Source organism: Myxine glutinosa, chromosome 2 (genome assembly GCF_964187855.1).
Source record: "Myxine glutinosa chromosome 2, kmMyxGlut1.1, whole genome shotgun sequence".
NCBI lineage: Eukaryota > Metazoa > Chordata > Myxini > Myxiniformes > Myxinidae > Myxine > Myxine glutinosa.
This window is the reverse complement of record NC_136262.1, coordinates 141109948-141135550: the sequence shown is the minus strand read 5'-3', so window position 1 is coordinate 141135550 and position 25603 is coordinate 141109948. Positions and strand designations below refer to the sequence as shown.

Here is a 25603-nt window from a genome sequence, read left to right as displayed (position 1 = left end):
AAGCCACGCCTGACCAGACAACACTGCCAGCGCCGATTGCAGTGGCCCAGAGAGCACCCTCAATGGCAGCCAGGACACTGGAATCACGTGATCTTCAGTAACGAGTCTAGATTTCTGGTCTATCGTCAAGATGGCCACGTCCGAGTGCGCAGACAAGTGCATGAAGCCTACAACAAAGATTGTATAGTGCCAAGAGTCCAACCTGGAGGTGGTGGGGTGACCGTTTGGGCTGCTTTTCATGCAGGGGGCAAAACTGACCTGGTTCTGAATGGAAACCTGAACCAGTTCAAGTACAGGGCCATTCTGGAAGAAACATTGCTTCCATTTGCTCGTGCAGCCTTTCGAGGAAACTTTGTCTTCCAAGATGACAATGCACGGCCTCATCGTGCTCGCATGATCCAACACTTTCTTGCTGACCGTGGTGTAGAGCATATGGAGTGGCCTGCCATGTCCCCGGATATAAATCCGATAGAGAACTTGTGGGCAGAATTAACGCGTCAAATCGACCACTTGGACCAGTAGCCGACCTCTGTGCGTGAATTGCATCAGGCTATTGTCACTGCATGGCAAGCGATTCCTGTCCAAACCTTGGCAGATCTCGTGAACAGCATGCCTCAACGTGTACGTGCTCTCCTGAATGCTCGTGGGGGTTACACGAAGTACTGAAATGTAATTTTACTGTCCGTAATCCCAGTCGTAATTTAACTTTTGTTTTTGTTAAAAAAAAATTTGGCTAATGTGCAAAATAAAGAGATACTTCTGGAAAACGCACAGAAGTTTAACACAGTACTGTCCGTGAATTGAGTTCGATATCAGTTTACATCACTTTCAAGGATCAATTTATTTGTTTCGAAATGTCAAATATGGTTTTTGTTTCTTTTAAAGGTCACATTAACAAAATCTAGAATAATTTCAACATAATTCCAATGAACTTTTGGTTCTAAGACATCTTGAAAAGTAAGTTCACCCCCACAAAAAAAATATTCCATATTAAATGCCAAGTCTATATGTAGTCGAGGCTCGTGGAAGCGCTAATACTAGTACACTGAACGGATCAGGATGCAACAGGACAAAAGGAAGAGTAGATAGAGGAGGAAACACTAACAGCAGAGTCGAATGCCAAGATAGAGGGAGATTGGACAAACAATAGGTGTTGGGAAGAATGGGGGGCAGGAGAGGATGCATGGAGTGAACAAGATGGATACAAAAGGAAACTCTCAGGAGGGAAAACTCTGGAAGGAGGAGGGATTGGGGTGGAGGGAAGGAAGGCCAATGAGTGTAGGAAATATGGTTTTGGATTGGGGACAATCTGAGATGGTAGTGAACGACGGCCATGAAGACGTGGAGGAAAGATGGGATTGAAGAGAATGTGGAAGTTGGTTCCACAGGCTGGAAAAAAGGAACAACTGGGTGGAGGTGAGCAGTGGCCTGGATTTAGGTAGTTTCACCCGAAGGGGGTTGATGGTGGTTTGTGTGTGCCCCACGCAGAAAACAGGGGGAGAGGGGGAAAGCACAGAAAGAGCAGAGGGTGCAAGACCAGAAAGGAGGCGGTACAAGACAGAGATACCACCGACCTGTCTGCAATTGCAAAGTGGTATGTTCACAGCCTCAGCTTCATCGTGGGAGATTTCAATAATCTTGAAGGCCTTGGATTCCCACGGTATCAAACTGAGAAAGATGTGAGGCAGGGGTGCCAGCCCAAAGTACTCCAGCAAGCTGCGGATGTGAGCCTTGTAGGTGGATAGGAGTTCAGGTGTGCCAAGGAAGGACTTTGTATGATGGAGGATGTCCAGTCTGCAGCTGGCTTTGTAGGCCAACTTTGAAATGTGGTTTGCCCAAGAAAGATCATGGCTGACAGTGAGACCCTGCGGTATGAATATAAGACAGTAGATATGATGGATTACTTGACGGTTATTTCGGAGAGAGATAGTGAGAGTGTCAGATTTTTCAGGATTGAAAGACGTATTCCAAGTTTTGGGCCAGGTTGTGATTTTGTCAAGGTCTGAGGAGAGGGAAGAGGCTGCTGTCTGCCTGTCTAAAGGATGAGGGATGTCACGGCACAAGGTGGCGTTATAAGCAAATATATAAAGGGGATTTTCCAAAGAGTCACAGAGATTTATTTATGAAGATTAGGAATATGACTGGGCTCTAAACACTGCCTTGGGGTAATCCAGCCTTGACAGGGAGATAAGAGGAGAAAGAAGGATTCAGTTGAGAGACACGTGTTGCTATGAGAGTAGAGGAAGTCAGTAATCCATGTGTGGAGTTGGTCTTGGATGCCATAGGCAGTGAGTTTGGAGTGTAAGGAGGGCACCAGACTGTATCAAAAGCATGAGATATGTTCAGAAAGACGGGCCTGATCTCATGTCTGATATTCAGGGCCTCCATCCATTATTGGGTGGGTAGAAGCAGCATGTCCTAGGTGGATTGACCTGATCTGAAACCAAATTGGTGATCTGAAATGTGGTTGTTGGAGAAAAGGAAGGATTTCATTTGAACTGCGATGATGAATTCCATGACCTTGCTGATGATTGCAAATAAGCTGATAGGTTTGCAGTTGAGGGGATCGGACTTTGCACCTTTTTACGCACTACAGTGATGTTGGTACATTCCAAGTAGATGGAAGATGACCTCGGGTAAATGACAAGGTGAAAAGGGCAGAGAAGGGTTGTGCAAGAGCAGTAGAGTAGGTTTTTAGGACACTGGATGAGATAGGATGAATCTGTGCATGAGAGAGAACAGTTTTCTTTGGAAAAAAAATTCAGGCTGAGTTAACATCGGGGGCAGCAGTAGATATGGGAGACCAGTGTTGAAGGGAGATGGCTGCTTGAAGTCCCTGCCAATTTGCTTGAATGAAATGCCAGAGGAAGAGCAGGATACATTTGTGGGAAAGTTATTCACCAAGTCCAGAAGGGAGGATTTTCCATTGGGAGCAACAGAGTTTGAAAGTTCACAGATTGAGTCGGTCCCATGGAGTCACAGAAGTCTTTTGCTGAAATGCCATGGCTCGTGAGAGAGGTACCAAAACCCAGCCAATTGGCATGGTGACAATTGAAATTGCCAAATATGAGGAAGAGAATGTTGGGATGAGTGGTTAAAAGCTTGTCCATGTTGTTTTCAGAGAGATGGAGATGGATTTGTCACTGTTAGGAGGATGGTACATTGGTACAGCATACAGATGAACAAAAGGTGGGGATTGAGAGGAAGTCTCAGCGAGATGTAGTCCTAGAGGTTGGGAGGTGTAAGATCAGTAAAAGAGCAGTGAAAAATTGAGTTATTGATGCAAAGTGCAACTCCACCACCGGGGCGTGGTTCAGGCCTATCAATTCGGAGGAGACGATATCCGGGTTGGGACACTAAGGTGTCAGGGATGTTCTGTGGGAGGATGGATTCTGTAAACAGATGATGTGTCTCGGCAGTGCTCTGGATTGAGAGATCTGTCAGGTTAGACCGGAGACCTCAGATGTTTGAGTTCCACACAGTTAGAGAGATGGGGCGTTGGAAGGGTGCATGGTGGGGGGTAGGCTTTATGGGGGCAAGGTGACACTTGGGGGGGGGGGGGTGGTTGTGGGGGAAGGTTTGCGTGTGTGGAGTGTGGGGGAGGTTTGAGTGTGTGGAATGCGTGGGGAGGTTTGAGTGTGTGGTGTGAGGTTTTGAGTGTGTAGGATGTGGGAGGAAGTTTGGGTGTGGAGGAAGGATTGAGTGTGCGGGAGAATGTTTGTGTATGTGTGAGGGTGCATGGGAAAGATTGTGTGTTTGGGGTGTGGGGGAATGTTTGAGAGGATGGGGTGAGGAGGGATGCAGAATGGGGGGACATGAAGCTTTGAGGCGGTGGGGTGGGGTGGATCCTTTCTCTGATTTCAAATTCCCAACTTTAACAAATGGAGATAAAAATCATGGAATGGGTGATATGATCGCTTGTTGGAGGCATGGAGAAACGCGGTGCTGTACGTGCAGGGGAGGGGGGAGGGGGGGAGGGAAGGGTTGGGGGCTCAAACACTGATGATGGAATACTAGTCATGTGGTGTGTGTAGATGCCATATATGGTACTTATTATATGCATTTAATCGAACACCAACATGCTGTTCACCCTCATCTCTTTCCCCCACCACCCCCATCACCCCATTCACACACACTTTCCCCATTCTCCTGTCTGCAGATGTTGAATTTGTTTGTGGCCGTTATCATGGATAATTTCGAATATCTAACACGGGATGCATCAATTTTGGGACCACACCACCTGGACGAATTTGTCAGAATATGGTCAGAGTATGACCCAGCTGCTACGTGGGTACCACATCCAGCGCCTCACACACAACAGGCTCGATCCAAATTTTACAACATGGTAACAGAGAAGCCAACAGGGCGAGCCGCATGATAACATGCTTGTGATGGCTGTTTCAACATTGCCCCGTCACATGTTTAACTGCTACTGAATTTTGAAGACATGTTGTTTCATTCAGTGGTGCTGCAGAGATGTCAACATGTCATTGGTGATGAGCATGTTATTAGCCCCCGTTGGACTCAGTCCAAAACGGGAGCTTATGGATTGGGTCTCATCCATGTGTCCGTGCGTCCGCAACCATATCTCGGATATGTATAGACAAATTTTGTTCACACTTGGCACAAAGACAATACATGATGGTATACATATGCACCTCATTTTGTTTCATGATGCAATGAAAGATGGCCGACTGGCGGCCATTTTAGTTGTAAAAAAAAACCTCATGTTGAACACGTCCTCAACCATTTCTCGGACATACATTTACAGATCTTGTTCAAACTTGTCACACAGATAATGAATTGATGACGTCATTTTATTTCGTGATCAGATCCAAGATGGCCGACTGGTGGCCATTTTGGTACTTAAACGTGTCCTCAACCATTTCTTGAACATGCATATGGTCCAATTTTGTTTAAACTTGCCACAAGCACAGCACATGACGGCATATAGGTGCACTTCACTTTATTTTGCGATTGATCAAAGATGGCCGACTGGTAGGCTGGCGGCCATTTTAATTGTAAAAAGAACCGATATTGAACATGTCCTCAACCATTTCTCAGACATTCATTTACCCATGTTGTTCAACCTTGGCGCACATATAAAGAATGATGGGTTACATATGCGTGTCATTTTTTTCGAAATCAGATCCAATATGGCCGACTGGTGGCCATTTTGTTACTTAAACGTGTCCCCAACCATTTCTCGACATGTATGGACCAATTTTGTTCAAATTTGGCACAAAGCCAACACATGAGAGTATACATTCTTCTTGATAATTGTTGTTTTTATGCAAATGCATGTGTAATCACTAATCACTTCATGATTAAGTCCATGGTGATGTCTCCTCAGGGGCCGTCTTACCCATGAATCAGTTTGCTCGATGCTCCGGCTCATCCCTCCACCCCTTGGTCTTGGGCAGAAATGCCCTCCACGTACCGCGTATAAGGTAATGCGATTTGTTTATCGCTCCATTCAGTTTGAAGTATTTTGGGCAGCACCGTCGTTTTATAGTTAGAATTTAGTTGTCCATCCCAAGTTGTCCTGAGAGCATGAGGAGACTACCACAATGTTTGGACTGGCATCACATGTAGACCAGACAACGTTGGGCAGACAGATTAGTCCTGCAATGCAGGTGTCCTGCATCGACCAGGAATATTTGTATAAATTTGGAAATGATTTACTGTTTGAGTTCAATCATACTGCGATGTAACCCATAGACAGTACAGATTTGGCGATTGGCTTCCAAGTGTGATGTCACGGCTAAATGTGAAGAAGAAGAAGATTTCGACTTTTAATTGCAAAATTACCCACTTTATAAACCGGAAATAGGAAAAAGACACATCATATCTATTTGGTAGGGTATCAAGGGATAGATTGGCGGCAAGGTAGTGTGAGCGTTTGGGTTCCCCTTTAAATGATGCAAGATCTACTAAGGTGCTTCATATGCATGAATCGATTATAATTCCTTATATCAAATAAAAACATATTTCCTAAAGTACTGCCTTGCATTGTGTAGGCCTCCCACCTGTATAAAGTCTAATGTTAACTTCATATGATTGTATGTTATATGAAATATATCTGTTCCTTCCCCAGCGCTTGGCCAGAATGAATTTGCCCATCGGATTAGATGGAAAAGTCCATTTCACCAGCACACTTGCTTCTCTTATTCGCACTGCACTCAACATCAAAATCGCTACAGGTTTTTTCCTCTGTCTTTGTCGTTGTCTCTTTTGCAGTCAATAAAAATATTTTCTGTCATTCACCACTGTTGCATACGTAAATATTTACTCTGGGTTGCATTGCTGTTGCTTTACATATTCACTTACAGGACATATGCACACGTGACAATATTAGAAGATATCGTCTTGATTTTATTTAAACTTGATAGTTGTTCAGTTGATATAAAAGCGGAGTTTCCTAAAACCGAGCACGATTCAATGAGGTCTCATTCCTGAAACCGTATGTGCTACATGTGAATGTCTCAATGGCATCCAGTGTAGTTTCATTGACTTTCTTCTCACAGGCCAAAGGAGCGAACGCCTTCTGGAATTGCTCACTCACCTCCAGACATGTTGCTGGTCGACCCTTCCCCAGCCTAACGAAGGCTGATGTGTAGTCACACTTAGTGAGGGCAGTGAGGGCAGTGAGGGCAGGGAGAGCAGTGCACATACTTTGTGCTATTTTCTCTGCAATTGAATAAATATCCACGTCTCTCCTTTTTGCTCCGGAATCCACATCCATCCAAATTCTGGCCTGATATTTGTAGCAGTGGAAAAGGAGTATGATAGCAATATTGATATCTGAAGCCCTCACAACTCTGTTGCCACTGAATTCCGGAGCTGCTATAATTTCCTTGATGTGGAGACGCAAGCTTGTGTCTGCTTCATGATGGTTGCTTGATAGGGCCTTGACCTCCTCTGTGGCACCAGGATTGCTCATTGAAATAATCCGGACACCTTTGTCATCATAACCGATGAAAACCTGGCGATTGGAGATAATATCTCCGTATTCACTTTTTTCCCCACTATCTTGATAAGAGGTCGGGCAGTTGACGCTTAAAAGAGGGTGGGCGACTTCAAAGCATCACTTAGTTTTGGATGAGCTTTTTCTGGGCCAGTGATAGAGTAGACTATGTCATCGGAGCCTCACTTTTCCTGTTCTCCATCTTTGATTGATGCAGTGGCATAGGTATTGACTACTACATCAATGTGCTGACAATGTAGAGCAGTGATCTGGATCAGGATGCATCGACCAAGGCCACTGTAGCTGCGAGGTAAATTCAGTGCTAACCAGTGCAACAGGAAGTTGCCATCAATAATGCAGGCATCAACTGTTGATGGCTCCCCAGACTCGACTTGATATTCCAAGTATCGAAGAAGTTTACTCTTACAGTGCATTCATAAAGTATTCAGACCCTTTCACTTTTTTCACATTTTGTTATGTTGCAGCCTTATGCTGAAATCGTTCAAATTCATTTTTTCCCTCATCAATCTACACTCAATACCCCATAATGACAAAGAAAACAGGATTTTAGAAAGTTTTGCAAATTTATTAAAAAGAAAAAACTGAAATATCACATTGACATAAGTATTCAGACCCTTAACTCAGTACTTAGTTGAAGCACCTTTGGCAGCGATTACAGCCTCGAGTCTTCTTGGGTATGACGCGACAAGCTTTGCACACCTGGATTTGGGGATTTTCTGCCATTCTTCTCTGCAGATCCTCTCAAGCTCTGTCAGGTTGGATGGGGACCATCAGTGGACAGCCATTTTCAGGTCTCTCCAGAGATGTTCGATTGGGTTCAAGTCAGGGCTCTGGCTGGGCCACTCAAGGACCTTCACAGAGTTGTCCCGAAGCCACTCCTGCGTTGTCTTGGCTGTGTGCTTCGGGTCATTGTCCTGTTGGAAGGTGAACCTTCGGCCCAGTCTGAGGTCCTGAGCGCTCTGTTTCAGGTTTTCATTAAGGATATCTCTGTACTTTGCTCCGTTCATTGTTCCCTCAACCCTGACCAGTCCCCCAGTCCCTGCTGCTGAAAAACACCCCCACAGCATGATGCTGCCACCACCATGCTTCACAGTTGGGATGGTATTGGGCAGGTGATGAGCAGTGCCTGGTTTCCTCCAGACATGATGCTTAGAATTGAGGCCAAACAGTTCAATCTTGGTCTCATCAGACCACAGAATCTTGTTTCTCACAGTCTGAGAGTCCTTTAGGTGCTTTTTTGCAAACTCCAAGCGGGCTTTCATGTGTCTTTAACTGAGGAGAGGCTTCCGTCTGGCCACTCTGCCATAAAGCCCAGATCGGTGGAGTGTTGCAGTGATGGTTGTCCTTCTGGAAGTTTCTCCCATCTCCACACAGGATCTCTGGAGTTCAGCCAGAGTGACCATCGGGTTCTTGCTCACCTCTTTTACCAAGGCCCTTCTCCCCCGATTGCTCAGTTTGGCCGGGCGGCCAGCTCTAGGAAGAGTCCTGGTTGTTCCAAACTTCTTCCATTTAAGAATTATGGAGGCCACTGTGCTCTTGGGAACCTTCAATGCAGCAGAGATTTTTTTGTAGGCTTCCCCAGATCTGTGCCTCGACACAATCCTGTATCTGAGCTCTGCAGGCAGTTCCTTCGACCTCATGGCTTGTTTTTTTGCTCGGATATACATCGTCAGCTGTGAGACCTTATATCGACAGGTGTGTGCCTTTCCATATCATGTCAAATCAATTGAATTTATCACAGGTGGACTCTAATCAAAGTGTAGAAACATCTTAAAGATGATCAAGAGAAATGGGAGGCACCTGAGCTAAATTTCAAGTGTCATAGCAAAGGGTATGAATACTTATGTAAATGTGATATTTCTGTTTTTTCTTTTTAATAAATTTGCAAAACTTTCTAAAATCCTGTTTTCCCTTTGTCATTATGGGGAATTGAGTGTAGATTGATGAGGGAAAAAATGAATTTAAACGATTTCAGCATAAGGCTGCAACATTACAAAATGTGAAAAAAGTGAAGGGGTCTGAATACTTTCTGAATGCGCACTGTAGCTGTTTCCTATGGTTCCATCTGTGCAACACATGGACAACGGCACAGAAATAAGCGGAAAAGATAGCACGTGCTGGAGATCAAATTTCTGTTTCTGTGCCCAGATGATGAGCCATCCCAGTAAGTCGTGCGTGCAATTCAACTCAGCGACTTTCTTATTTATTGCCCATCTGTTTTTGACATCGTCACTTTCAAAGTTGAAGATTTTGTTTTTCTTGATTGGTTGCTCAAAGCAGGCAGTATCCTGTATGCAGGCCTCTGTGAATTCAGCATACTGCTTCTCTATCTCCTTGTGGAATGAAAGGATGTACTGCTTTGCAGCCACGCAGGATGCTTTACCTGTCAAGATATTGTACAGCGCACCTGTGAGAGTTTCTCTCTGAATGGATTGCATGAGATTCCATGGCACAGACTATCTTCTCCATGTCACCATCGTCTCTTCTAATCATTGCTGGGCACAATTCGGCAGCACCAGCGTCGACTGTGCTCATGCCTGAGGTTTCATTCAGGGTGGTGACCATTTATGCTCTGAGCGACTTTGTCAGCATCCATCGCAGACGTGCATTGTAATTGTTTGTGGCTGCTGAACTTCCTGGCAATCTCGATGCGGCATTACCATTTACTGTTTGTTTGATATCAACAGGGCATCAAGAAAAGTCATTTTTGCTCCTCACGGTGAAAGCTCCCTTCTTGAGGATAGCCCGCATACCAGGATGGGTGTTGTACATATCATGCAGATTTGCAACATTTCTGGTCATCCATCATGTATCGTTCACATGGTTGGTAATGAAGAACAGTCCAATGGCCCTCGACAAAGCATCCATGAATAGGTCGATGTTGTTATTCCGACGCCTTAATTAAACATATGGTAGTCTTGGCCGTTGTGGACATACGTCAGCGAGAATTGGGCAGTCTCACTGTGTTCGCCCATCTGTGTTTTATTCCTGTATTCACCATACTCTCCGAGAACCCTGTCCACCATTGGATTGTCCATCACCTCCCATGATGTCTCATCATTACCAGAGAAAAAGATCTATAGTGCTACCACCACCTTTTCATCCAATTCGGTTATTGTCAGAAAGGAACAAAAATGGAGGACTTGAAATCTAAGGGCTAGGAGCTCATGCGATCTATCATAGTATGTGCCAGATAGAAGGCCTTGGTAGAGACCCAGTTGGTATGCACGCCTTATTCTGTCAGAACTTCTGGTCCTCCAGCAGCAACAACGAACCTTCCGATTGCTTTGAAGAAAGCCATCTGTATGTTTAAGGCACCAAACATAATGAAAATATCATCGTACATCGGTGACTCTGCAGACAGAATTTGCAAATCTGGCTTTGCGATGTTCAGATCATAAGACACAATTGCAAGTCATTGATTGCATCCTTTAGCACACCGTTGTGCAATATGGAGTTTCTCAACCACGATGACTAAATTTATTGGTGGCTGTTGTAAATTTGGCATGTAATGGACCACTTGTGGTAAATGTTCGGCGTAGTATTGAGCATTGCATCCAGACCACATTTGTATGTTTTCCGTACACATTGCATGACATATCATCCATATTGAATCCTCATTTTGACTTGTTACATAGTGATGAGGGCCCCCTCTGCATCTCTGCAATCTTGAAGACTGTCCCTCGTGCATGGCTTCTTGTTGTGTGGTGTCAGAATAGCATCAGCAGCAACCAGATCTTGTTTTTGCTCCTGCTGGAGTTTGATGTCCATGGCAGTTGTAATAGTTCCTTGCTCACTTGTCCCTGTGAGGAGTTCTCAATTTGATGCAATGTTCCCATTGTGTCATGAAAGCTGTCAGCCCCTGACAAAATACAGCAAATCTCATCATAGTTGTCGAATGCCAGGCCCATTACTGCATTCATTTGAGTTCCATCAGGACATGGGATATCAGCAGCTTGTTGGGAGAGAGCCACCTCAGTTTCAAATTCTGGTAGTTGATGCTATGCCAAAACCTATTCAAAATTGTTACCAGCTTTCTACTACCTGCCATAGACTTGACTCCCATCCCGAGGGCGATGTGCTTTTGACTTGTGAATGAGCAATTCCGGGAGGCATTCGCTACTTTGGCCTACGAGAAGAAAGTTGAAACTGAACTGGATGCCATTGAGACATTCACGTGTAGCATGTACGGTTTCAGGAATGAGACTTCTTTGAATCAAACTCGGTTCCTTGCCTTTGATAAGGTCTATTGCCTGCCCAAGGAACCCAAAAATCCACTCGTCAAATTGAACGGGATCGCTGCCATCAGTTTACCACCAAGTAGAGCTGAGTTCCTTCATGTGCAGCGATCAGAATTTGTGGCAAGGATGTGAGCACATGCTGATGAGCACCAAATGTATCAGTCTCCAGGAAAGGGTTGGGAGCTATCAGATGGTTCCTACGATATTGTCTGTTTTTAGGGTCCGCAGCTCCCCGAGAAGTTCATGCTTGATGATGAAATGGAGAATGACAGTGATTGTGACAGTGATGATCACCTGTCTCTGTCATTGGTCGATGAAGATGACAGACTTGACAACATTTCAGATGTCATTCATACAATGTAGCCTCCTACATCCATTTGCATTTGCTAGTTTCATTGAAATGTTTGAAGACATTTTGCCAAACATGTTTATACCGCTTGATACATTTCATTACAGCCAACTACTTCTAAATAATTCTTAAGACCCTTAGTCTGATTTATTTTCGTTCTTAAGTATCTGATTCTTGTTACACGTTTGGTCATCTTTTGTTTGTGACAAATTTCGTGTTTGTACTCGTTAGTCTAATTAAAGGTGTTCCCGGTGTGTACCCCGGTTTAGAATAGGTACACCGTTTCCCTGCGCATCGTAAGAGGCGACCAAGGGTTGGCGTCAGGGAGGGCATCCGGCCATAAAAACATTGCCTCAAAAAGGGAACCATGATTGTCATGGGGCCCGCAAGGCTAACCCCCGCTCTAGTGGGGAAAATGGCCTTAAAACGATCATTCATTCATTCATTCAGTCTAATTAAAGGTGTAATTAGCACTACTTCATGGCATTTTTATGCTAATTAGTCAGATCACTATTCAATCTTAAGTCATGTTTCCATTGCTCCTGGGATGGGAGAAATCTCAAAAATACGAGTTTGATGTCTGGACTCAAAAATCTAAATAAATGTGTGCTATGGTGCGGTGCCACGTTAATTAGGTGCCACTGATCTGGTGAAACTTAACAATGAGCTTTTCAAGCTTTGGACTGATGGTAAAATGGATCCTCACCATTGAGAACTTTGTTCCCAATTGCCTAATTAAATCGAGCCCAGCTCCCAGTCTAATACATATGCACATCATTTTGTTTCGCGATGTGATCAAAGATGGCCGGCTGGCGGCCATTTTGTCACTTAAACGTCCCCAGCCATTCATTGAACATGCATGGTCCGAATTTGTTCAAACTTGGCACAATCATAGTACATGACAGCATACACGTACACCTCACTTTATTTTGCGATCTGAGCCAATATGGTCAACTGGTAGACTGGCGGCCATTTTAGTTGTAAAAAAAAACCCGGTATTGAACACGCCCTCAACCATTTTTCGGACATGCATTTACCGATCTTGTTCAAACTTTGCACACAGATAATGAATGATGGCTTACATATGCACGTCATTATTTTTGAGATCAGATCCAAGAGAATATATATATTTTGTTAAACGTTTGCCCAACCATTTCTCAGCCATGCATGGACCAATTTTGTTCAAACTTGGCATAAAGCCAATACATGAGAGTATACTGTACATATGCAGATTTTGTTTTGGAATCCAAGCAAAGATGGCCGAATGATGGCCTGTAACTCCATAAAGTAAAATTACTAAAACCACGAGGGCTATGTATGACATTTTATGTCTTTTTCTTGTTGTTTATTTTGCTGTGAATAGGTGAGCAAGATCAGATGGAACTGGATGAAGAGCTGCGCAAAGATATCATTACAGTTTGGCCGAAAGTCAAACCTGAAACTTTGAACCTCATTATTCCCAGACACCAAGGTGCATCCTTATATTTTCACTTTCTTCTAACTTTTATGTCTCCGTTTTAATTTTATTAATTCTGTAATATTTTTGTATCTTTTTCTTATCATATTCATAAATATTATGTTTACTTTTATTGCTTAATATATTTTTCTGTCCATTTCCTGCATCTTTTTCAACCTAGATCCAGATCTTACAGTGAGCAAAGTGTATGCAGCCCACCTAATTGTTGATTTCTACAGAAAGAGGAGGCAAAAGGTGAGGTATCCTCCCTCTCATAAGTGCATGCTGTGTAATTTGTCAGCAAAATTCAAAATGTCAAATGCTTTGGATATTAACAGCCTCACCTGTCTCAGAGAGTTCATCACCATTTGTATATGCACATGTTAATTTTTATTTTGACACAAATTCATGAAAAACATCGATTGAGTGAACGATCTTTTGTCAAGAATCAAGCAAAGAGTACAAAGGTAGATTGTTGATATCACCTTGCAAATGCAATCAAGCAAGCTTGGTCTGATTTGTCTTTGTGTTTATCGTGAAACTCAAGCACGCTTGTTATACGAATTAATAGAAACACAGATAGATAGATAGATAGATAGAAATATAGATAGATAGGTATATAGACAAACAGACAAATATATATATATATATATATATTGTTACAGACGCGGTTTTAGATGTTATATTGACCGAGCGGTGGTGTATTACCGCGTCCGAACAGTTACTCCCCGATTAGAACCCGATCCCGCCCGATTCCACTCGAACGTTGGCCGAATCGCGCTACGCTAAATCAATGATGGAAAGGACACAACGGCTGGGATAAATGACACGACACAAGGGGGTACAGTTCTCAAGACCTCCGGAGGAGGATATAATTGGTAATGCAGAAAAGGGGTAGATTACACGGTAAGAGGTAAAGCACAGAAAAGATGGGCACTTAAACACAGTCTTATCTATCCCCGACAGACCACAGACAAACGGGACAAGACTGACTTACACGGGGATTGATGGCAGGGAAGGACAGGCAGTCGATAGCACAAGGTGCACCTTGGCTCAGGGGCAGAATCAAACGCGGTCCGGTCCAGAGATGCGGGGAGGTATTGCAGCGCTCGGAGGTGGCGTCTTCTCTCTCCAAGCTGAGGGCGCATCTGACGTCACCTCCCTCTTCCTGCGCATGCTCAGCGGCGAGTGACACGCCCTCGGCTCGTTGTCTCCGCCCCAGATGGAATCGGTCCGCCGCTTCTATTGGGTGCGGGGGGTTACCGGGCTCCGCCCTTGACGAGGAGCTGACAGTGAGCCCCTGCGTGGTAACCCCGTCGGAGCACATGTTCAATGGCGGCTAACCAAGCCGGAGTGAGGACGCACACTCCCCGCGCCGCCGCCGCTGTTGTTGTTGTTGTTGTTGTACCATGAGGAAGAGCTGCGGGGAGGTATTGGGAGGTCCTAAACTTTCTAACGGTGCCATACAATCACATTCTGGTGCAACGAAGAGTCAGAATTAATGGAAACGAGTCCTTAACTGACATAGACTAAGAATAACTAGCAAGATGTCCTATAGTTGTCTACGTGAGATGCGGTGGGCCTAGATGCGACATTTAATGGGGGAAATAGGGGAAGGTCGGGTCTACAGAGTGCTGTTTACAGAAAATGGGACTAGGGAATGGGGGATTGGGGATAGTTGGGAAGTATTGGGGAAATAGGGGAATATTTACAAGCGGATATGGATGGAGGCCAATCTCATATCCGCAACATTGCACCCTTCTCTACCTCGGGGCGTCCCGACCCGATAAATTTTTACTTACTTTAGTGTGGCACTCAGATGTAGTTCCCTCTACTATTAACTCAACCCTGAGTGCGACAGTTTTACAGATGTTCACAAATGAGTAAATATGTCCCCCTGCGACGTTGCACCCTTCTCCTCACAGAAACACACCCACAGGATAACCGAATCGCGGAAAGAATCCTCAAACTAAACATACAGCCGGTAGGGAGCATCATTTATACAAGACTACACTGATATTTACACTACGATCCAGGACCTGTTCTTTGAGGAACACATGCAGATGTTATGCATAGAGAGAGCACGCATGCCAGCATCGATACACCAACCCACGAGTGCTCTGTGGCCCTACGGCCTTTAATAATGTGCAGAGCACCCCATCCAAGCACCAAAAGCACCACCCCATCATGTACAGTCAGCACCATCCGGTGCACCAATAAAGTGTTCATAGTCACCGGTGGTGTCGCAGCCGGCCGATGTTCTGCCGCTGGTCTTGCCTTCATGGAGCACTTGGCCTTCTGGCTTCCTTAGAAATAAAGAAAGGCGCCAACTGCGTCCATTTCTAAATTGTGGCCGTCAGGGGGCCAACTATAGTGGTTCACCTCCATGGCATAGGTGCCACGTTGACCCAGAGGTCCATCAACGGGTGGTGCTTGCCCGCAAAAGAACTGCGGTCCATGGTGGGCGGCCACAAAAATTGCGGTCCATATGGTGTATCGATCCAGGCAGCAAGCAGCGAAAGTACAGGCCCACAACTGCAGAGCCCGCACCTCTCTCTCCTCTCTCTCTGCCCCAAAGCCAGATCCTCGGAGGTGGGAGACAAAAGAAGACAATTGAGTAAGGTGGTAAGGGTGCAAAAGTGCACGCAATACAAGGTAATGCACACTGGGGGCACATGGGAACCAGGTGAGACAGGTACGTTCCTACCGTACGCCCCCCCCCCCCCCACCAGCTAACCTACATTGCCCCTCCCTTACCCCTTACTGTATCCACAAAACACAACACTACCCATAAACATCTACTTTACAAATCAACAAACGTCCCTACTGTCTTCCCCGTTCCTCCCATAAACCAAATTCGTCTTCTCTCCCTCCTAACCAATCAAATTTGCCATTTCCAACTCAACATCAAAATTTGCCATCACCAATTCATCATCAGTCCCTCCTAAGGAGGGAGAGATGGAATCACCCCAATGTCTCATCCACGTCGTGATGCGTCTCACAAATCCAAACAGCAATTCTCCTTTCCTGCAACACAAAACAAAGAAACACAGGTGTGGAGTCATCATCATCACCTCAGGTAAGTGGCTGCGTATGGTGCGACAGGTTCGTCAATCCTAACTATTTCCTAAATGACTTTAATAACTTTACATTACCCGGGGTCTTTCCCTGCCAATCCATTGGCCAACTTACACTATGGGTTCTAAAAACCAATTCCCATTGACCAAACTGTGGTGCTTCTCAATTTGGGGTCTCACTCCCCCGATTCAACACTCGGTGCGCTCGCACAATTTCTGGGCTGTGACGTGTAGCTCTCCCAGCAGGTCTACCCACCTGCACACCTCCACCACTGTAGTTGCCACCCGAGCTTACCTGCTCCTCACCCTAACCTAACTAACTGGGGAAGGCCCTCTCGCACTTTCACCCCCTCAGTGCCCTCTCTGGCACGGGCTGCCCGATCCACACCCGGGATCCTCAGGCACCCACTGACACTAACGTCTCCCAGAACCCACCTGCGGCCTCACCTGGCCGACATCCTCACAGTGGTGGAGTGCCCAAACCAACTACACACACTAACAGGCTACACGCCCAGCCATTTCCACAACACTAATGCACCCATCCACAATACCATTCTGCAACCGCACCACAAATGCCAATATCCAACCACAATTTACCTATACCCTCTACCTAACACTTACACTACCCGCCCCGGGTACTCGTGAAAGGGGTCCACTCTTCCCCCATCCACACCTTCGCACCATGCACACCACTCCGTACCACTTACTCCAACTCTCTCCACACCACTCATTCTCTGCTCCATATATTCCACACACCTGTACTTGCACACCTGTGCTCTCACACCTGGTGCCACCTGCACCCTTCTCTCCCCAAGCGCATTCGCGCTGATCCACAACACTCACTACTCATACACTGCTCCACACACCTGTCCAGTTCTCACACAGCATCATCTCATCTAACTACTCCCCTCTGAAACTTGCGCTTCCCAGTCGTCCCTTTAAACTATTGCGCTCCCTCGTCATTATCATCCACACTAATCTACCTGCGTCCCCACTACAGGTATCAGTCACTAACTAATCTTAACGTTACCTAATGTCATCTCTAGATCCCTAACAATATAACCTAACCCACCCGGGCTAGTTTTCACTGCCATACACCCCATAAACTATAGCGCATTTGCCCCACTTTTGTGAGGGATGACAGAGTTGCCATCCCACCACATCGGGCCTCTCCCACTACCAATTTTGCACATCAAATTTCAACAAATCAAATTTTGTTTTTCTCTAATTTTGGGTCCAAAACACTAACCTCATCACTACAGTCTACTTACTAATGCCTCTCGGTGCGCCAATTCACTTCTAAAGCTCGGCTTCGTACAGCCAAGCCATGAATGCGGGTTGTTTGGTGCCAGCGGCTGGATACGTCCCGCATTTGGTGCAGGGAAGGAGGTTTACCCGGGCCGAGGTCCCACGCACCATCTCGGCACGGAGCCATCCCATGGCCCGATCTCGACCTGCCGGAATGCCTCAACAAAAAGTGGTCGCCATGACGACCCTTCCTATCGGGCTGCCCGCTCCGCCTAGTGGAGCCCGGACGCGGCCGTTCCAAGCGAGGCACAGCGTGGATCGCGTACGGCGGTTCTTTCGAAACCGCCGTGGTTCGGATCCCCGCTGGTCCTCGCGGCACGCGAAGCTGCCCGACGCGCACCGAGGGCCCGATTCGGCGATAAGTCGTTCTAACCTCTAACCCGGTTACCGTCGATGCTTCACCTGCATGCTTACATGCATACGCTACCCCTTTCTTGCTCATACATCCAGCCGTTTCCATGCTCCTCGTCGTACCTTCTCTAACACACCCAGGTACACTCATTCCACTCCCAGCCTTGGTCACACACCTGACCACCGAACACTTTGGCACACATCCGTTGGTCGCACACCTCACCAACACACCTCTTCGCGCCCCCTCCTCGGTCACCTCCTCTGTGACAATCACAGGTGTGCCCTCACTCGCACACCCAACCACGTGCCTCACTACCAATTCCAGCGTGCATTCCCACACACGCTCTACCATTCCAGGTGTGCTTCCTTTCTCACCTGTCACAACCAACTCACGCTCTGTGGCACTCTTACTACTCTCACCTCCACTCTTGACAGCGCACTCACCCTTACTCTCGACAGCGCACTCTTTCCTCATGCACCCGTCGCGTCCGTTACACACCTTTCTCGCGCACACTCTCCCGTTACATCCTCTGTAACACTCACCACAGGCGTGCATTCTCCCTTTACACCCTCCGTAACACTCCTCACTACGCGCTTCCATGTGCTCCCTCGCACACGCGCTACGACCGACTCACTCTCGACAGCACCCTCACTCCTTGGCACGCACTTTTTTCTCACACACCCCAGAGTCGGACTTTCTCGCACACCTCCTTTTTCGCACACCAGACCTGTCGCACACTTCACCAACGGCCTCTCACGAACACCCGGGTCCATCTCGACCCCCAAGCTTATTAAATCCCCTGGCGCATCATACGCACGACCATATTGGTCACCACTTACACCGGGGCCTCTTCCTCTTCGCTTCTCCTCCATCACCTGCGAATCCCTCATCCGGTTAATGAGCACATCATCACGATCCGAACACAGACTTTGGACCAATTCTTTTACTTCCTCTTTTATCTCTTTCTTATCCCCTCTCCGTCGCTTCTTAATTTCGCTCACACCTTCTTCCACTTCTTCTAATTTCTGCTTCACCTCTTTTATTTCCCGGTGCGTCTCCTCAAGTTCGTCCTCTAAGGCTACCTTGACCGTTTCCATGTGCGTCCTCACCTGCCGGTCCTTCGTCTCCATTACCTCTATCACCTCGTCCATTTTCCTCGTCAGGTCCTCATGTACCGTCTGACACTCTTTTTTAATTACCCCTACGTCCTTTTTCATCTCCTTCTGTGTCGATTTTAAACCCTCTATTACCGCTGTGTTCTTCTTTACCTGGTCCCCCAACTCCTTTTGTCCCACTGTCAGTTGTTCTACTCCCAGTGTCAACTCCTCTATACCACCTTGCAATTTTACAGTCCCCTTTCTCACCTCCTTCTCCATGCGCTCCTTACAGTGCCTCACCTCCTCGCGCACTCCTCCGACCTCCTCACTCACACCTCTTCTGATCTCTGCTCCCATCACTTGCATCTCCTGCCCAGATGCCACCCTCATCTGCTCCATTTCCTCCCTGTGAGCATCCAATTTAGTTTCTACCCCCATTCTGACCCTCTCTATCTGCTGCCCCATTTGTTTAACTTCCCTTTCCGCTTGGTTCCTCATGTCCCTCAATTTGCCTTCCATACTGTTTTCTAACCCCTCTAACCCCTTTTTCATCCCTTCCATTTGATTCTCCTGAACGGCCATTCTGTTTTCTACCCCCATTAACCCCTCCTGTATTTCCCCTAATCTATTGTCTAATCCCTCTATTCTATTCCCTAACCCTCCGATCTGGGCCCCCATTTGGCCCTCCAATCGCTCACCCTGAGCATCCATCCGGTTCCCCATTACCCCCATTTGGCCCTCCAATCGCTCACCCAATCGCTCACTATCAGCCCTCATTTGCTCACTATTAGCCCTCATATCGTCCTTCTGCAGGTTGAGGGACGCCTGCATTTGCGCCATAAATTGCTCCATGAGGGCCTGCATTTGGGCCATCCCTCCCACTTGTGCAGCGGGTGCGGCCGCCGCAGCCATGTGCGAGGCGCCATTTTGCGAACCTGCCGCCCTCACTGCTTCGCTCTCCTCTTGTCCCTCAATTTGGTCCTGGATCGACCCTGCCTCACTCTCCTCTACCGGAACCCAGCCGTCTTGATCCGCCACAGCGCGACTTTCAAAATTCGGGTTTTTATTTTTGTAAAACAAAATCAAATTTCGCCGTTAATAATTTTGAGCGCGTGAAGCGCGCTTCGGGTCCGATCCCACTCCTGACACCAATTGTTACAGACGCGGTTTTAGATGTTATATTGACCGAGCGGTGGTGTATTACCGCGTCCGAACAGTTACTCCCCGATTAGAACCCGATCCCGCCCGATTCCACTCGAACGTTGGCCGAATCGCGCTACGCTAAATCAATGATGGAAAGGACACAACGGCTGGGATAAATGACACGACACAAGGGGGTACAGTTCTCAAGACCTCCGGAGGAGGATATAATTGGTAATGCAGAAAAGGGGTAGATTACACGGTAAGAGGTAAAGCACAGAAAAGATGGGCACTTAAACACAGTCTTATCTATCCCCGACAGACCACAGACAAACGGGACAAGACTGACTTACACGGGGATTGATGGCAGGGAAGGACAGGCAGTCGATAGCACAAGGTGCACCTTGGCTCAGGGGCAGAATCAAACGTGGTCCGGTCCAGAGATGCGGGGAGGTATTGCAGTGCTCGGAGGTGGCGTCTTCTCTCTCCAAGCTGAGGGCGCATCTGACGTCACCTCCCTCTTCCTGCGCATGCTCAGCGGGGAGTGACACGCCCTCGGCTCGTTGTCTCCGCCCCAGATGGAATCGGTCCGCCGCTTCTATTGGGTGCGGGGGGTTACCGGGCTCCGCCCTTGACGAGGAGCTGACAGCGAGCCCCTGCGTGGTAACCCCGTCGGAGCACATGTTCAATGGCGGCTAACCAAGCCGGAGTGAGGACGCACACTCCCCGCGCCGCCGCCGCTGTTGTTGTTGTTGTTGTTGTACCATGAGGAAGAGCTGCGGGGAGGTATTGGGAGGTCCTAAACTTTCTAACGGTGCCATACAATCACATTCTGGTGCAACGAAGAGTCAGAATTAATGGAAACGAGTCCTTAACTGACATAGACAAAGAATAACTAGCAAGATGTCCTATAGTTGTCTACGTGAGATGCGGTGGGCCTAGATGCGACATTTAATGGGGGAAATAGGGGAAGGTCGGGTCTACAGAGTGCTGTTTACAGAAAATGGGACTAGGGAATGGGGGATTGGGGATAGTTGGGAAGTATTGGGGAAATAGGGGAATATTTACAAGCGGATATGGATGGAGGCCAATCTCACATCCGCAACAATATATATATATATATATATATATATATATATATATATATATATATATATATATATATATATATATGACTCCATGGTAAGATCTCCAACCTTTAATTGAACAAACAATGACTCAACGTTTCGATTAACAACATGTGAAGCCACACGCCTCCGTTAATCTTCCTCAAGAGTGATAAAATCATCTCAACATCCCCTTACATGCACAGTGGGCGGGGTATATGCAAAGTGGGGTGGGCAATGCTGGACAGCCAATGAAACCGTGTCACACCGCTCTCGTGAACGGAGACGTTACCGACCAAATTCAAAAATCAACCGCATATTAACAGATCAAAATAATCCTGTAAGCAATGCTGGATTATAACTCAAGTGTTGAGAAAATCCGGAACAATCATTACATTTAATTAAAAGTTAAACTTGCCAACAATTAAATTGTAAATTAAATTAAAACTGTAAATATATTAAAGCCAAAATTTTTTTAAGACAAAATAAAATTGTCACATTATCAAGATCATCACATGTGGCCCTATGCGGTAAAGGTGAATGCGGGAAGGAGGTTGGTTTTAGGGGGAATAAAATGGGGGGGGGGGAACCAGAGGGGGTTGGAAGTGGAGGGGGGGGGTGTGGGAGAGGGGTGATTTGGAGAGATTGGAGGTGGGAGGGGGCAAATTGTCCGAATAAAAACCTTGTGTGATATATTATGTGGACTCGTTGTTCAAAGTACGGATGCCTGCTTCATTTACACAAGAGTGGGTCAAAAGCTACCGGTAAGTCAACTACCTCTTGTGTGATCGAGGTAACAGTTTCTTCTGTGTGCCAAGCCTCCAAAACACGTCTTCTGTTTCTGTTGGGTGTGGAGCCCAAAATATCAACCCTATCCCATAAAGGTGTGTGGCCTTCCTTAAGGCCGTGTTTGGCAATAGCAGATCTGCTAGGATAATTACATTCAAATGCTTTTTGGTGTTCAGCAATACGTTGACCTAAGGTCCTCCCGGTTTCACCCACATACTCAGCTCCACAACCACAGGGCACCACGTATACCACCCCTGACCTATCCTTCCTCGGAAGCTTGTCCTTGACCCTCATAAGGGCTTGGCGAAGGGTGAAAACCGGTGTGAAACTCACCCTCACTCCTGCCGATTTCAAAATTCTGCCGACCCTCTGTGAAACCCCCGGTACAAAAGGGAGAACACACCGACCCTTTGGTTGTTCTCGCGGTCTCAGCCTGTTGTGTGGGGAAGCCCTTATCGTTTTCCTGTTGGGTAGCAAGCTGTCAGGATAGCCATTTGCCCTTAACACATTTTGAAGATGGTCCACCTCACTCATCTTGTCTTCCAAGGTAGATGGTAAATCACATGCTCTTTTTGAGAGGGTGTGCACCACCGATCTTTTGTGTTCCATTGGATGGCAAGAATTGAAATCAAGGTAGCGATCAGTGTGTGTAGGTTTTCTGTACACCGTTACCTTTAAGGCTCCTTTGGGATCCCTTGCTACGAGTGTATCCAGGAAGGGAAGGGCTCCATTTTTCTCCTCTTCAATGGTGAAATTAATGGAGGAAAAAGTTTTATTTATGGTCTCATGGATGATGCCCACCTCATCAGAATGACAGATGACAAATGTGTCATCCACGTACCGGAACCAAACACGTGGTTGCACTAACAGGGCTGGAATGGTGCATTCCTCCAAATCCTCCATCACCATGTTGGCAATCACAGCCGATACCGGGGAACCCATGGCGGTGCCATAAACCTGCTTGTAATATACCTCATTAAATACAAAGTAGGTGGAAGAGAGGCAGGTAGAAAGCATGTCACAGACGTCCATCGTGCTTAAGGCTCCCGCAGTCTCTTTCCATCGATCATCCTCCATCAAACGCCGGTCTGCCACCTCAATCGCCAGGGCTATGGGCACGTTGGTAAATACAGACACAACATCAAACGAAACCATGGTCTCGTGTGCCTCGATGGTGAGCTGCTTCACTCTTTCAGCAAATGCTGTGCTATTGTGTACGGTTCGCTCTGTTGTCCCCACCAAATGCTTCAAAATGTTTGCCAAAAACTTGGATAGCGCATATGACGGACCATTAATACAGGAAACGATTAACCGTAATGGAAATCCCTCTTTGTGCACTTTCGGTAGCCCTTATGCCCTGGGAGCCACGCCCTTACTGCTGTACAGACGTTTGTATGCCGCAGCTGATAATCTCCCAGTCGCTTTTAATCTGGCAAGCATTGAGTTTAACCTTCGTTCCTCCTTCTTCGTTGGATCTGCGGTTAACCGTTCATAAGTACTTTGGTCAGCCAACATATCCTGCATTTTGTTCGTGTATACAAGACGATCCATGAGCACCGTTGCCCGTCCTTTGTCCGCTGGTAAGAACACCACATCGTCCATGTTGCGTAACTCTCGTAAAGCTTGTTGTTCTTTCGGGTCCAAATTGAAATTGTTGTGTGAAAATTGCGGAGGGCGAAGTAAAACAGCAGCCACACGTGATCTGATTTCGTTCTTGGTGGTGTTATCAAGATTCATCATCGCAGATTCCACCCGTGATACAATGGTGTCTTTCGGAACAAATCGGGGAGTGATGGCAAAATTAAGGCCCTTCTGCAACAAGCTGGTTTGTGCCTCCGAGAGCTGTGTACTCGACCGGTTAACCACCCATCGGTTCCGAAGAATGTTCACGTCAACGATGGGAGTCATGCGATGTGTGGTTTCATCAACCAATGCTGTGAACTTTCGTTGATGTCGTTTCCCCACCGATGTCCGAGTGTGCTCCGCGAAAGTGTGAGCTCTCCGTTGTATTCGGTCCCATAACTCGCCAGGTAGTCTTGGCGCAATAGTACGAGCCAACCGTTGCACATGGTCATTCCGTTTAGCGAGGCGATGGTGGCAGTTTGAAATGCGCAAACGAAGAAACCTCCGTCCTGTTGCCTGCATGATCTGCTTATCATGATCTAAGCAGATCATGCAGGCAACAGGACGGAGGTTTCTTCGTTTGCGCATTTCAAACTGCCACCATCGCCTCGCTAAACGGAATGACCATGTGCAACGGTTGGCTCGTACTATTGCGCCAAGACTACCTGGCGAGTTATGGGACCGAATACAACGGAGAGCTCACACTTTCGCGGAGCACACTCGGACATCGGTGGGGAAACGACATCAACGAAAGTTCACAGCATTGGTTGATGAAACCACACATCGCATGACTCCCATCGTTGACGTGAACATTCTTCGGAACCGATGGGTGGTTAACCGGTCGAGTACACAGCTCTCGGAGGCACAAACCAGCTTGTTGCAGAAGGGCCTTAATTTTGCCATCACTCCCCGATTTGTTCCGAAAGACACCATTGTATCACGGGTGGAATCTGCGATGATGAATCTTGATAACACCACCAAGAACGAAATCAGATCACGTGTGGCTGCTGTTTTACTTCGCCCTCCGCAATTTTCACGCAACAATTTCAATTTGGACCCGAAAGAACAACAAGCTTTACGAGAGTTACGCAACATGGACGATGTGGTGTTCTTACCAGCGGACAAAGGACGGGCAACGGTGCTCATGGATCGTCTTGTATACACGAACAAAATGCAGGATATGTTGGCTGACCAAAGTACTTATGAACGGTTAACCGCAGATCCAACGAAGAAGGAGGAACGAAGGTTAAACTCAATGCTTGCCAGATTAAAAGCGACTGGGAGATTATCAGCTGCGGCATACAAACGTCTGTACAGCAGTAAGGGCGTGGCTCCCAGGGCATACGGGCTACCGAAAGTGCACAAAGAGGGATTTCCGCTACGGTTAATCGTTTCCTGTATTAATGGTCCGTCATATGCGCTATCCAAGTTTTTGGCAAACATTTTGAAGCATTTGGTGGGGACAACAGAGCGAACCGTACACAATAGCACAGCATTTGCTGAAAGAGTGAAGCAGCTCACCATCGAGGCACACGAGACCATGGTTTCGTTTGATGTTGTGTCTGTATTTACCAACGTGCCCATAGCCCTGGCGATTGAGGTGGCAGACCGGCGTTTGATGGAGGATGATCGATGGAAAGAGACTGCGGGAGCCTTAAGCCCGATGGACGTCTGTGACATGCTTTCTACCTGCCTCTCTTCCACCTACTTTGTATTTAATGAGGTATATTACAAGCAGGTTTATGGCACCGCCATGGGTTCCCCGGTATCGGCTGTGATTGCCACATGGTGATGGAGGATTTGGAGGAACGCACCATTCCAGCCCTGTTAGTGCAACCACGTGTTTGGTTCCAGTACGTGGATGACACATTTGTCATCTGTCATTCTGATGAGGTGGGCATCATCCATGAGACCATAAATAAAACTTTTTCCTCCATTAATTTCACCATTGAAGAGGAGAAAAATGGAGCCCTTCCCTTCCTGGATACACTCGTAGCAAGGGATCCCAAAGGAGCCTTAAAGGTAACGGTGTACATAAAACCTACACACACTGATCGCTACCTTGATTTCAATTCTT

At 46.8% G+C, this 25603-nt stretch overlaps 1 protein-coding gene across 1 annotated transcript in view; it reads left to right on the top strand.

The window, feature by feature from the left end:
- Window positions 1–25603, top strand: part of LOC137421197 (voltage-dependent N-type calcium channel subunit alpha-1B) — a 394582-nt gene that overhangs the window by 306681 nt on the left and 62298 nt on the right. The window contains exons 40-44 of the mRNA XM_078771756.1: window positions 4160–4287; window positions 5354–5450; window positions 6098–6203; window positions 12942–13049; window positions 13216–13289. Coding sequence (XP_078627882.1) covers window positions 4160–4287; window positions 5354–5450; window positions 6098–6203; window positions 12942–13049; window positions 13216–13289 — 513 coding nt within the window. The remainder of the gene's footprint in view (window positions 1–4159; window positions 4288–5353; window positions 5451–6097; window positions 6204–12941; window positions 13050–13215; window positions 13290–25603) is intronic.